Here is a 15,050-nt window from a genome sequence, read left to right on the forward strand (position 1 = left end):
TGGGGTTCGCAGCGAGTAAGGTGCGCTAAGGGAACGGAGGCCCGGAGGTGCACGAGTGGCGCGGCACGCTCAAGCTAAACCGACACCCGTCCCCTGGCCGTCCCATTGCGGTCCTCCAAAGTGTTCCGGGGGTTATCCGAATCCCTTCTCTCCTTGTTCCCTCAGTAGTGTTGTGTGCGAACTGCATGCTGGGTAGACTAGAAGAAAGTTAGGTGTTTACCTGGTCCAAGGTAGAGTACCTTGACTTGAGCGTGATGACCTCATCCAGGTGAGCCCTGAACTCTCTCCGTGAGGCCTGGAGGAAGCCATAGGATAGTCACTCACCTTCACACACCGTACACCCAGGTACACGCACACTCACACACACACAGAGTTCTTCACATACTGTCACGCACAGACGCACTTCTTAAAACATGTTATAAATTATTAATTCATACGGGGGGGGGGGGGGGGGGGGGGGGGGGCGCAATATGGCAAACTGTTCATCAACACTTTTCGAGAAATTTTTTTCAGTTTATCGCCCCACTTTCAGCATACATAAGTACTCGTCAAGTGAAACATTTCACGAACGTAAAAATTTCAGCTTCGGATGTCTGCATTTTGCCCCGTGAATTCTGGTCGTCGCAGCCATCCTGTAAAAAAACGCCCTATGCGGAGAAACCCGAATCCGACCGAGCTTACCACAGACTGAACGTGGTATCAAAAACATGGGTATGAGGGCGATTCGGAGATCCTTCACAACTTTTACGGCCGGGTCCTGAGTGTTTTACGGTTGATTTAGTTGCAAATCGTGAAGACCTTCGGTCCAGTTCGCCGAGACACACGCCTGAATTCAGGTAGGAGTGAAGAAATTCTGCACGTTTTTATTTCTCAACGAAAAACATTAAATCCTCCTTAAGAATGAAGAGATTCAAAGTGTCACTGCGTGAGAAGAGCGCTCTATAAAAATAAAAATAAATAAAATAAATTCACCGTAGACAACGAGACACATCAGGGCAGAAACAGATAAAATTACATGAACGTTAACCTTCAAAATGTTTCAATACTGAGAATATTCATGGTCTTTCTGACTTTATGACACTTTAAAAAAAAAACTTTTTTCTTAACATCTTCATTTTTGTTCCCCCCCCCCCCTCCTCTGAGGGATCATTATTATTTCTGATACAACTGAATTATTTGCTCCAACATTCAACTCCATCCAGATCATCAACATTCACTGTTATTTTTTATAAACCTGCACAGGAAGACTTGACAGGAATACTTAATATATGCTAAAACCAGACATTTTCCCACAATACAGTTAGCTGGGCGTAAAATTCGGGGGATGTGACCACTTGCATTTCATGGGGTTTGTTTACGGCCCGTTTTTTTTCCCGTCAAATAAGCTTCTTTCTAAATCTTTTGCTCTGTAATTGCGGTATGATGTTTTCGACCTGCAGAATACCATTTATATATTTATCCACTGGTGTGATGTGCACTGGTTTATACTGCGACATGTGACAAATTGTCTCGACTCGAGAATCAATTATCCGCTTCTACGTAAATCCCTCCTTCTGCTGATGCGATGCGCTCTTTGCGTTGTTCTCCGAGATGTACGTCGCCTCGGAGAAAAGCGTCTGCTAAAAGAATAAATGTGAATGAATGTAAATTAATAATAATAACATTGAAATTACAATATGACGAGGGTAATATAAATTAGAGTGTTGGGAACTGGTGAAACCGGCAGGATATACTTCGTCTCGTGTCAACACAAATCTCACGTTAAATCATTTGCGAACCGGATGTTAAGTCCAATATAGTAGAATATAATACGTCATCGGTGAGGTGTTAAGCTGCCGAAACTCAGCGGGAACGCTGAGCTCATAAGCGTGAACTGTAGATACTCCATCTTTGTAATCAGAGTGCTTTGCCCCAACATTTACAGATACTCAGTTCAACACGGATATTTAAAACGCACATTTACGACATACGGTATATAGATGTTGCCGTCAACCCGCTGCAGGTCTTGTTAGCCTTACGCCGAAAAAGGAACTTGGCGCCGATGTCAACAACACAAGTGAGGATATCAAATGACCAGTAAACTTGATGCTGAGAGCAAACTGAAATTAAGTGCATCTTTAGATGCCGTCAAGCTAAGAAGACGGCAGCTAAATTGGTTGATGTGAAAGAACCTTCCCTTCGCATGAGTTCTGCTTGGAAACAAGGGTCTAAGCTATAGACCCAACTACACTCTACTCATGACCTTATGGGAAATTATATCGAGCAAGAAAATATGCTGATGTCAAATTGAGATATTGTGTTCCTGAACAGTTTGCCACAAAGGCACAAGAAAGCGCACACACACACACACACACACACACACACACACACACACACACACACACACACACACACACACACTGAGCACAAGCCTACTAACAGCACGCAATCAGAAAGAGAGTTATGGAAAGGTAAATAAAACGTTGTGACTGCAGTACTTCAAGGCATATGTTAGTATCGACAGAAAGTTATCCTAATAGCACAGGACAGCGTTCAAATTTACCTTCACAATAATAAAGATGTAACATTCCTGTCTGTTAGCCAATCTAAAGAAAAGGAGTTATTTCACTCCTCTGCCTCCTGAAACTCATGAGGGAGGTGAGAATGAACTGATCGATATGACGAGAAATACCTGTGGACCCCCCCCCGCCCCCACCAATCTACTGTCTGAGCAGCCGAAAATAACATTTCCCAGAAGTCCGAGCGGAACGCGGTCACCCAGAAGCCGCTGAGTAATAGCCACCTTGTAACTTTACTGCCTCCGATGTAACTGAAAACTGGTAAATAACTTTCTGTGAAGTGAAGCCTGGTGAAAGACACCACGGTTATGATACTAGGGTGGAGATGGTGATGGTGTGAAGGTCGAGGACTGAACTGGACAGACGATCCAGCCATTAACACAACATAAAAGGAAAACGGCAATAGATATGGATTAGAAGGAGTTAAGCGTACCCTGAAAGAAAATCGCCAAAAAAAAAAAAACAACACTTCTTCCTTTTTTCCTGCAAGTCGTAGTAAATGCCTTGTTGTGGTGACAGAAAACGAGCAACTGACGGATTAGAACGTTTCTGCCTCCAGCAGCAGCGAGGACCACGGCTGAGTGTGTGTGTGTGTGTGTGTGTGTGTGTGTGTGTGGGGGAGGGAAAAGCAACACGGGAGCCGCATGTGGGGGAGGAGGCAATATTGGGGGACAAGTGAACGGAGTGACAAAACACATGCTGGAAGACCTGGGTGCCGTGAGAGAAACTGAACGACAGAAGAGGGTTAAAAGTGCCGTGATCGGGAGGAGAGAGACAGCGCCCCCTGTGGTCTGGAGGAACATGGCGTAGATCACTTTGACTACACAAGCCAGGCTATGTAAAGGTGGAGTTCTTCTCATCACTTGAGATTATCTTCGAATCTCTTTCCTGTCTCTCACCGCAGCACAGTCACACTGTTCCTCCGTGAGTGTTTTATATGCACTTCAACCCTAGAAATCTGTCTACATCAGCTCAAAGACTATGGCTTGTGCTACACATGTACATTTATTTAGAAGACCCTTTTTTCCCCAAAGCGGCTTCCAACAAACTCTACGTAGTGTTACCAGCCCACACACCTTATTCACCAAGGTGATTTACACTGCTAGATTCACTACTTACACTGGGTCACTCATCCATGCATTAGTGGAACACACTCTGTGTCACTCACACACTGTGGCTGAACAGCATGTCTTTAGACTGTGGGAGGAAACCAGAGCACCCAGAGGAAACTCACACACACACACACAGAGGGAGAACATGCAAACTCCACACAGACTGAGCAGGGATTGAACCCACATCCTCTAGCACCACCCAGGCGCTGCGACACAGCAGCACTACTTGCTGCGCCACTGTGCTGCCCATATGGGTGCCTGGTACTATGGTATTATTGCTCATGGATGGGGCTCATAGAAGCATAACAGGAGTCTAAAGATTGCATGTGCGTAGGTGGACAGGCATGACTTTGAACACGAGGAAGATACTGAGCTCTTAAGTCTACACGTATGCCAGAAAAACTGCATCGGTGCTGAGCAGCCAACAGACAAATATGCACGTGCATACAGATATTCGTAACCAAACACGTACAGATGCATATTGACTCACGCACACGAGCATACGTGCATACTCGGGTACGAATCCACGCTCACAAAAATAAATGTGCAAATTTTACTGGAATGCAGCATCTCACTGAGCTGCGCAGAACACCGAGGAAATGACAGAGAGCGAAGATCTCGGTCCGCCGGGTCACTCCACGCACGCCTGTGCACGGAGAACACGTACCCGGCGCTCTTGTGAGAGAGTCGAAAGTGAGAGGGGTACAAACTGGAGAGCGCTCATCTGTTTTGAATTAAAAAATGGGGTTAGAACTAAGTCTGAAAGGGGGGAGACCATGTAACTGCAGCCTTTCCCTCTCTGATCTCAAGCTGAACCTCTGAAGGAAAATGTTAGTACGCTTCAGCTGTCAAACACATATGAGCAGACACACACACACACACACTACTGAAGCTGGGGGGCGGCAGTACTGCGGGAGACTCACCTGCCCCTGCCTTTTGCCACCATCCGGATGCACGCATGTCATCCTGCCGGTGCATAAGTTCAATGGGGAAAACGGTGCGTTGCCATAGCAACCATGCAGCGCCGGCCACAAATTGAGGCGACTCCTAACCCTTCGCATCCCCGATCCGTCACGCTTCATATGAGTAAATGGGTACAAGCGGGAGTGCGGCGACCAGCCGGCGCACGGCCTTCACCCCCCCAGGACCGAGGCGCACACGCGCGCGCACGCAGACATAGAGACGCACAGACAGACACGGACACCGGGAGCAAGCGCAGCATCCACCCGCGCCCCCTGCCAGTCCTTCGCTGCAGCTGCGCGCGTACAAAGCCCCAGCTCCAGCAAAAGTGGCTCTGGAGGAGGCCGCTGTTCCAGTGTGGGCGGAAGCATTTGCCGGCGCGTGTGAAAGGAGAGCAACGTGAGCCAGCGGCTTCCGCACGCTCTCTGCGGGAGGGAGCGACATCGCGAACCCCGCCAAGCTGCGCGTCCCCGTTTCGGAGCCCGGCCCTTCCTTACACGGGAAGCAAATCTGTCACGTTAGCCAGTAAGTTACCCGACACCTTGACATCCCACCTGCACAACATGAATAAGTGATAATCTTGTGCGCTACATAACGTTCAATACTCATACGGTGTCCTACATAGCAAGTTATCTATAGGCTCTTTATTTAACCATTTCTAAATGAACGGGAAAAACGTAACTCATTCAAATCCTCACTTACATACACCAGGTGAAATGAGATTTTAAAAAACACGCATGCACGCACACAGAAGCTGCTTGTCCCGAGGAGGAGCCTAACCGGGTAACACGGGGCATAGGGCTGGAGGGGACACACCCAGGATGGGACGCCAGTCCATCACAAGGCACCCCAAGCAGGACTTGACCCCCAGAGCCACCAGAGAGCAAGACCCAGCCAAACTCACTACACCAGCACAACTTCGCACACCAGATGTGTTTAGGTTCAAGATCCTTTCTGAAAGTTTATCCATTAGAAATGCTCTATCTCAGGTATAAGTGAGATGAAATACAATATACTCAGAGCAGAAAATATGCAACATGTACAATAATGAGAACATAATTATTGATAAACCGGTAGGACTCAAAATAAGACTCCCTTATGATAAAGCTACAGGTAATTAATTTTATGCAGTTTTGTGCAATGGCAGTCTCTAGGTGCAAGGTAGATTAAATGTACGCCGATCTCGGCAGGGCACGCACGCTGGTCGCCCATCGTTCGAACCCATCGCAATAAAGCCCCGCGGCCACGATCTCAACTCCGCTTCAACGCAGCTCTCTCCGACAGACCGGGGCGCGCCTCGGGTGCTCGGTGTCTGCAAGAGTCAATGCGAAAACAGGCCAAAATCACATAATCAACATAATCAGGGTGTCCCTAATGGCAGATTTCACAAACTGCTGTGTGCGAGGCCACCCGTTTCACTCACGTAAGTGCAAAATTGCCTCGTCTTTTCCGGCACTTCGGACGCACAACAGCCAACAACGAGTTACTCATTTTGCCCAAGATGCTTTCCGCGGCGTTAAGGCGATACCCCCTTTTAACAGCACCTCCGCAAGCAGGCATCTCCTCTGTCACTCATTCATATCTTTCTATAGACGGTCCCCACGGGAGGCTATTAAAAACGCCGCTAAGAACAGTGTGTTCTGGTCTGTTCCGTCACTCGTGATGCAACTTTTCCTTTCAGTGCATTTGCCACACCAGAAGGATAGTCATCATGATCACACATTTTTCGGAACCGCTCGTCCCATACGGGGTTCATGGAGCCTACCCAGCAACACAGGGCGTAAGGCCGGAGGGGGAGGGGACACACCCTGGATGGGACGCCAGTCCATCGCAAGGCACCCCAAGCGGGACTCGAACCCCAGACCCACTGGAGAGCAGGACCTGGTCCAACCCACTGCGCCACCGCGCCCCCCTCATGATCACACATTAAATGTTATAAATCAGAGTAGAAAGGCAAGCTTTTCTGATTTTATCTGTGTAAACTTAATAGTCCATCCACCATGCCGAAGCTCACTAAAAGTGCAATTTCCCGCTGCGGCGCTCCCAAGTACGGCAGGTTACATTCTTAATTCCTTTCTCGTGCCATTACTGCTGCTTACACCACCAATGCATCTCTGTCAAATTCCCACAGGATGTGCGGGACGAAGCCGTACATCTGCATCTCCTCTAGACAGTCACACATCCAACAATTTCTCATTAGGGTTGAATGCGCCGCACCAGGGTATTTTTGTCACGCTGTCAGTTCGCACTAAGTTGCATCTGGACAATACAAATAAAAATCCCATCGAAACCCATCCGAACATGCAGAGTTTGCGTGCTGTCCCGCCGTTCGCTTGGGTTTCCCTTTGTCGCTCTGGTTTCCTCCCACATTCCAAAGAGGTGCGGTTTAGGTGCACTTCCTTCAGTGTGTGAGTGTGTGTGTGTCTGGAACTGCTGCAACTCTGCCTGAACGCATGATTACTGAGCAGAATGCAAGGACGGGTAGATGGATTTAAGGGCACTGGGTGTGGTGTACCTCTTTAATAAGAAACCCACTTTAAAAGGACAAGGACACATTTCCCCCACAAGCCACTTATTTAACAAAAGAATACCGTGGCCTGGACAGGGAAGAATTCTCAGAATGTTTTAGCCTGAAGCACTTGCATGAAAGTGCTTCTGCATGACTGCACCTCTCTAAAAATAACACATCGCAGCGCCCCGTATGAATCCGCACATCTTCGGCGCTCGACGCACCCCATCGCAAGCCTGTGCGTTAACGCGCCTTTCGTACGACGGGCTTTGCGTACCTTCTCAAAACAGCGCAGAGCATGGCGCCTGCTGGTTCCTCCGTTCGCCGTCGCTGCAATTCGTGAGTTACATCAGATATGGGAAGGAGCGCGGTACGTTCGTGCGTTTCGATACAAGCGAGGGCACGGTGTGCCAAACCGCTGCCACAATAAAAAAATAGAGATGAGGCAGCAGAGGTCGACATCTTATTATCTCTGCGATAAAAAAAAAAAAAAAAAAAAACATTAAACGTTAAATCATATCTGTGCAATGCGATATAATCTGTGTTGAACGTATCACATCCTGAAGGGTACCAGTGTTCCCTTGAGAGGAACACTGGCACTGGAAGAATGGCTTGGCCTCCAGTGATGACACTCTCTTAACCCTGTACTCGCTGTCAGTCCTCCACACCGCTCTCCCCGCTTGACCTGTTCTCCTAATGTTCTGACACACTTCTGGCCCGGAGGCAGAGCTCTTCGGAGACACGACGGCCGTCGTCCCTGCGGACGCGTACTCGCTCGGTCGGATCGTGTCAAGCGAGTGCCGGAAACGCAGGTTGAGTAAATGAGAGCTCGGCACGACGGCCTTCAGTCTTAGAACGCTTGAACGGATTGTTTTTCATCGCCGTCATAAAATCGCTAATGGCCGACGACTGGTTATGTAAATCGCAGATAACAGCAGGGTCTTTTCGGTGACCGGGACTTAGCGATAACGGCAAGGAGGCTTCCCGACAAACGTGAGCGCTAACAAAAGGAGAAAGGGGCATTGCGGCCTTCTTTGTCCTCTTCCCGTTGCGAGTCTCACGCGCGTTACCAGCACGAAAAACGCTGACGCGGAAAGTCGGTGCCTTAGCGGCGCGGGGATGTTCGGCACCGGTTGCGGTCGTCGCCAAGGAGCTTTGCTCTTCTTCGTAATCTGCTCCCCGTGGCGAACACGAACCCTGCCCGAGCGAAGAATGGGGAAAGCGTATCGCTGCTAAGTGTGGGCTTTCCAGAGGCATCCCATATCAGCAGCAAACTGGCAGACCCACTTCCTGTCCTTCCCATGCATCTGAGCCGTACTGCCCTACACAACAACGGTTGTGGAAAGAAAACAAAATGCGGGCATACGGATCCTTTGGAAACGCTGCCCTTCACGATCACCCCCCGCATTCAGAACATTGCTGGACCATGGAGCTAAGGGAAGGGCTGCAAGCCCTTTCTGACTAGTCCATTGAAGCAAACAGGGCCCAAGAAGACCCTCCAAGGCTGAAAAAAATCTGAACCACCAAGTTACAGGCACCCAAAAGAAATGATACCAAGTCTCCCACTATAAATGTCAGCTCGGCAGCCTAAAACACATACGTCTACCTGTTGTTAAAGAATCTATTTCAGCCGTACAGCAAGACATAAGGACACCGCGCTGCTGTTTTCATCGAAGCCCTTGTCTTCGGTAGATGTTCCCATCATACAGAACAACCGACGCCGTACAGAAAAACGCAGGTTTTCTGAGGTTCTGTATGCAGCGGTCGCTGAGATGGGATCTCACGGTGCGGAACAGTCAAGTGCAGCCCAGGTGAGCTCCAGACTAGATGGCCGAGTGGGAACAGGTCTGAATGGATCTGCCAGACGACAGGCAGAGATCCGCCACCAGCGGAGGAGTGAGTGTGGGCCGCCCCCATCACTTGGCCCCCTTTGCAGAGCCTTAACTTGTCCTCATGGCGGGAGAGATGTAGTCCCATCCGTTGCCTTATCCCATACACCCCAGTCCTGCCAGCACCCTTCTGGAGGAGCACCCTCTCCAAGCACACAACAAATAACACACTGTGGCCACGACCCACTCCAGACACACACACACACACAGAGACAGAGAGACACACACAGCACACTAGGGGTGCACACACAAACCCACGCAAAGGGGAAAGAGAGGACTTACCATGTTGGAGCTTGCTTTGGAAAGACGGACTAGATCTCCCAGGCACCCACACGCCAACACATGCACACTGACACAGACACAGACACACGAGAGAGGGAGGGTAAGAGAGAGAGGGAGGGAGTGAGGGAGCAGGAGGAGTGAGAGGCAGAAAGGAGAGATGGTTTGTGCATATAGCCCTGCAGAGCTCAATCATGCACACATGAACGAGTTCTGTGTGCTCCGTTGTGACGGGCTGTTCCTCACGACTCCCCCGTCCGCAAACACATTACCCATCCCCAGCCCCTGACGCTGCCAACTGTGCAGGAAGAGACAGCACGACATGCACGCTGCCAACGATGGCAATCCACAGCACTGAAGGGGCAGATGGAGATGCTGCACTCTGGGACAGAGCAACTGAGGTGTCCCATAGGACAAGGACTAAGGAGGGACAGAGAGACAGAGCCTGACAATTGCTCTGTCCTTCCCGTAGTTAATGGGCGAGTCCCTTTTTTTTACTAACTGGGGATAATGTAAAACCCAGCATCCATATGAATATCAACATGATTCTTAAATACAGTATATATTCCACCATTTAGACAGCATTCATCTCAAGCAGTTTATCTGAACGCTAGCACAGAGAGAAACGATGCTCTCGGTCCGAGGACCCCGGTTCTTCCAGAACCTGCTCCTCAAGCCAGCCTCCTTAGAACCCCCAGGCTCTATCTTAGCACACTACCCAACACAATCACCTCATCATTACCCCTAGAAGTGCCCCCAGTGGTTGCACACACTATTTACAAGTTACCCACAATGCAACTATTTACATTAAGCAAATATTCCCACCTAAACACAGTAACACGGGTCGTTACAATATATATAGTTATGTATAATGCCTTCCTCATAAATTGCATTCTTAGAGATTGCTGTCTAAATAACCCAGATTTTAACTGGTACAAATTTTAATGCAGTCCTGAGTCATAAAAATGACCAGTTTCTCATCAAAATTTGCTGATTTGCCATCTAATTAAAGAAAAAACAACAAGGACAATCTTATTTCAGTATTTAGCTTGCAATGACAACACAAGTCATCACAGCAGGTCTCTTCAAGTACCAGGTCAGACAGAGGTGCAGATCCTTTCACCTTCTTTTAAGGCCATAACCAGAGTTCTGAACTTGACGTGGGCAGCCGCAGGGAGCCGGCGGGTAGAAAGGGAGCCAGGCAACACATGGTAATACCCTGTCAAGTCAAACACAGCTTGTGCTGCATCATAATATATGTAGTTGAATGTTTTATAAGAAGAATAAAAAAAATCAAGAGAAAAAAGTAAATAGAGCAGAGAAATATCTTAGTGGAAGCTAATATGTGATCACATAAGACACTGGAGGACTGAAATATGATACTGGTGTTTCATCAGTTTTTTTTTCAGTTTTTTTTTTTTACCGGTAAGGCACTTCTTGTAGCTGTAGCTCATAAATAAATTTAAGGCACAAACTGCACTTCCATGTAAAACAAACTGTTATAATACAAGGTCTTGTAAACTTCTGTATGGTCGTGTGCATATGAATACACTGGCGCACCATACAATAGGTTCATCAGACCAGTCTTATACGCTGCATATAAGACTGGTCTGATGAACCTGTCGTAACCCCAAAATATGAACTTTTCATAGATTTCACTATCTGCCATTTGTATTTATTTTATATACCTGTCTAAATGTGATTATTTACTTCCTTCCAGCGTGATCCTCCTCTCTGTCCTTATGCTGCTGTTCTGTCACTATCTAGTTGTATGCATGCTACCGCAGCCTTGTGCAATTTCGTTTTGGATAAATACAGTTCTCATCTAATCATCTTTATGTGCACAGAATTTTTAAAAGTTAAAAACACTCATATTTCAATACACACATACATTGACTGAAACCGCTTGTCTTGAGCAGGGGTACGGCAAACCAGAGCCTAACCCAGCAACCCGGCAAGGGGATCCACCCAAGACGGGATGCCAGTTTGTCGCAAGGCACCCCAAGCAGGACTTGAACCCCAGACCCACCAGAGAGCAGGCACAGGTCAAACCCACCGCGCCCCCGCGCCCCCGGCTTTCAACGTACAGGATGACAATCTATAACCAGTGGTACATGAGGAACCAGGACTACACCATTGAACAGGATCTTTCAGTCACGCTTGTGCGAATGCATCAAGTGAAGTGAATGCTACTTTTCATCAAGCCTTATACCTCCTGCTCTTTCCTCTCACTCCCTCTGTCTCGTTAAGCGTTCTACGTATTTCACGTACGGCCAAACGGCGGAGAAGGAAGAAAAACGCCAAATAATCCATGTCGTCACCCAACGAGTAGTCCACGCTCCTCTTGGAAAGCTTGCGAGGCCCACTGGTCCAGCAAAGGGGACCAGATGTAAGGGCTCCTGTTCACACCAGCTGAGTCACACACTCATCGTGTTTGCACAAGCTACACTTTCACACACATACAAGCGCACACAGTCACGTGAGCACGCGGGTGACTGCCGTACGCAAAAGTGTCTCTTCGAAAGTGAAATGGAGGGGTGGGCTTGCACTCAGCCATATGATCTAGGACTGAAGTCACAGAGCTCCCACAGGAGAACTGAGGCCGCCTCGTACGTGGTGCTGACCTTCGATGTGTTATCCACACAGTCATGGATTCTGTGGCCCACAACACCTGGGCCTTTACCATGCAGCTCATGCCACAAAGCCAACTGAGACCTAGTTTGGCCTGCGCCTGCTCTCTGGTGGGTCTGGGGTTCGAGTCCCGCTTGGGGTGCCTTGCGACGGACTGGTGTCCTGTCCTGGGTGTGTCCCCTCCCCCTCCGGCCTTGCGCCCTGTGTTGCCAGGTTAGGGTTAGGCTCCGGCTCTCTGCGACCCCACTTGGGATAAGCGGTTACACATTGACCCTGACCATGTATAGATCCTACATGAAATGCAGTCAAAAAGCACAAAAACAGCAATACCAGAAGCATGATGAGAAACCAAAAGAATGACCTTAATCTAGCAAGCATCATCTGCTCATGTTTCATGAGAAATTAAATACGCTAGGTTGCAGGACATGCTCTCAGGGCAGGGCATCGTGGGACAGCTTTCCATCCCCAGCTGATCAGGACTGAAATGCACGATAAGGACCCGGCGCAATGAGCGGAGGTGTCGGAGCCCGGGTGCGAACAGCCCATCCCCCCTGCTCTGTGATTGCTGTAAGCCCTCCTCCCTGTGCTTGATTAGTCCAGGCTCAACGTTACATAACGACACCGAATGTGCAGCGAAGGGGAAGGGAGCCATGGCGCTGTTGGTGCACGCTCGTGAGTGTGTGCATGCATGTATCCCTCTTTCAGGCCACACTGGCAGTGGACAAAAAGAAAAGAAACACCGTTTACAGGTTTCCCTGTTCTTTCTGCCAGCCAACAGTAGGACCAAAGGATGTGATGGAACACGGCTTCCTAGGACAACTGTACATTCTTCTAGACTATCTTCCTAGACTCCAGCTGCCAACCTGGCAACAAGCGCACCGTGGCCTCAGGCAAGAGCATTTTCTTAGTGTTGAACTCTCAAGGTGTATCCTTGCTCTGTGCACATCTCACAAAAAACACCACAGCCAAAGACCCTTAAATGAGTCAAGTAACCTCTCTGCAGTGAACATCTCTGAAAAAGTCACAACTTGTCCAAGAGCCACGCATCTAAAATTGTTTATACACCCCAACAGATAACTAAGAACATAACCGAATTAATATTCATGTGCGCGAGTCTCCAGTAACTAAGCGTGAACTCTGTGTGCCAACAATCTGAGCCATTCCAGAAGAGCTCGGCTTTGCGGTGACGTGTTTGAAAAGTTTCCCGATCGTCGGGCAGACGAGGCAGACAGAGCAGAGCTTGTCAGTAAGTTATTCCATTTTTCGTTAAACAATGAGGAACACTTCAGGAAATTTACTCTCAACATGAGACAATAAAGTGGATCATGAGTACTGCTGTTTAAAAAAGACAGGAGAAGAGTGACCAGATTCGTCTCCTCCTTCCATTTATCTTTCATAGTAAGGGACTATTCCGTCAGGCAGGATATTTCTGATGGTGTTCACTTCCAATAAGAGCAGTACAAACAGTATTTAGAGAAATTAATCCAGCTTGATCAGAGTGACCACGAGGAAGAATCTGAGGCCGGCGCTAATTCCCCTTGTTTCCATGGTGCCCATCTGTTCTCTACACATGAGATGAAGGCATAATTATGAAACACAAGGTGACAGAACAATCTCATCAACCAGAGGAAGACCTTCCACCAATCCTGAGCTGTGCACTTTCTCTTCAACACAGGGACTTCTTAACCAGTACAAGGCTCAGGTGGTGAAGACAGATCATTGAGGTTTGACTCTGCGACACGTAACAAAGCGGCCATATAAAGCATGGTGGTTCACTGTAGTACTGTAGTACTCCAGTCCATCGCATTTAAAAATACATTCTAATTAGCGCCAGATTTATAACTGAAACACCTGCTGAGCTCACTTACTATCTAAATCATTCCTTTAATGAAGCTATTAAGAGCCGAGTAGCAGATATTCCTGCTCGCAGTCACCTCTGGTGACTGCCCCTGGGATACAGTGATGTCATCATCTTGTTGTCAGAAACACTATAAGGTGTTTATCATTTCCAGGCCTACCTGACCCCCATATAGTAAGTGTTGTGCGATTCGTGGACTGTCATCACAGCAGCAAAGAGAGATGACTTGAGTACGATGGCTGAGCCATGTGACGATCCATCTCCTACATGCCACACTGTATTATGCATGCAGCTGTCATCCTGACTTCTTGTCTTCCCGTCCCTGTACTGCCACTTCCTGTTATGTGGAGCATACACTTTGTTAATTACCCACCGCCACTGGGAAGTATCCCAACAGAACCATGGTGCGTTAACCATACAAACGCAGTTGCTGGTCCTGACTTTTCCAAAAACAGCCTCAACGCCCTCGATATGAAGACAAGGCCGAATCTGGAAAAGGCATGGAAGCCCATCTAGACGTTTGCTCGCAACCTACACCATCGACACAGAATATGAACCGAGAAAAAAAGACAGGGGAACTGGTGGATAACACTGACTGTGACAACTAGTCATGGATGTAAAGTAGAACCAAAGGCCTGGGTCTGCCAGAGATTTGGGATTCTGAGCTGGGCACATGAGTATGGAAATCTACACCCTAAACCGATCACTGTGCCTCCTGCTGTCAGACAGTCTAGGGCCTGTTGCCGTCAAGAATGGAACGACATGTAAAAGCAGTGCATGCTGGGTGAGGGGTGGGTGCAGGGACAGGGTAGGGGTTACTCCAGGAGGCAGGGGATTACTTTAACAATCACTTCAGTCAGCACTGCAGTCTTTTGTCATTGCACAGAGTACGGAGAGATGAAAGAGCAATTTTGCCCCTCCCATCTTCACCCCACGCAACCCCGGTAACAAATAAAAAAGTAACACCCTAGACGGAAAAGCACCCTACCTGTGCCTGGGCGGACCGAAGAGAGTGCTGTCCTTAATCGAGAACTCGCAATATTTTGGGCAGGGAGTGTCAGTGGAAGAGAAGGGCGTGGCAGCAGGGCGGGTGGGTCACTTACTTTGGGTGTGGGGCAGGAGGCGGTAGAGAGTCGTGAGGTGGCCTGAGCGCGGGGTGACTCGGAGGGGGTAGTGCTGAGGGAGGCTGTGTCCCGGGGCAGAACCTGGACGCCCCGCGAGATGATGGAGTCTGGAATCTGCTCCGTGAAAAGA

The 15,050-nt window shown here is 48.6% G+C and overlaps 1 protein-coding gene across 3 annotated transcripts in view; it reads right to left on the bottom strand.

Moving 5' to 3' along the window:
* Positions 1-15,050, bottom strand: part of gphnb (gephyrin b) — a 78,629-nt gene that overhangs the window by 13,330 nt on the left and 50,249 nt on the right. For 2 of the 3 annotated variants that reach the window (XM_018735249.2, XM_018735251.1), the window contains 2 exons: positions 14,900-15,034; positions 221-295 (listed from right to left, as the gene is read on the bottom strand). In XM_018735249.2, the coding sequence (XP_018590765.1) occupies positions 221-295; positions 14,900-15,034 (210 nt within the window). The remainder of the gene's footprint in view (positions 1-220; positions 296-14,899; positions 15,035-15,050) is intronic. The other variant, XM_018735250.2, reaches the window with a different exon arrangement.

This window comes from Scleropages formosus, chromosome 1 (genome assembly GCF_900964775.1).
Source record: "Scleropages formosus chromosome 1, fSclFor1.1, whole genome shotgun sequence".
In the NCBI taxonomy this organism is placed as follows: Eukaryota; Metazoa; Chordata; class Actinopteri; order Osteoglossiformes; family Osteoglossidae; genus Scleropages; species Scleropages formosus.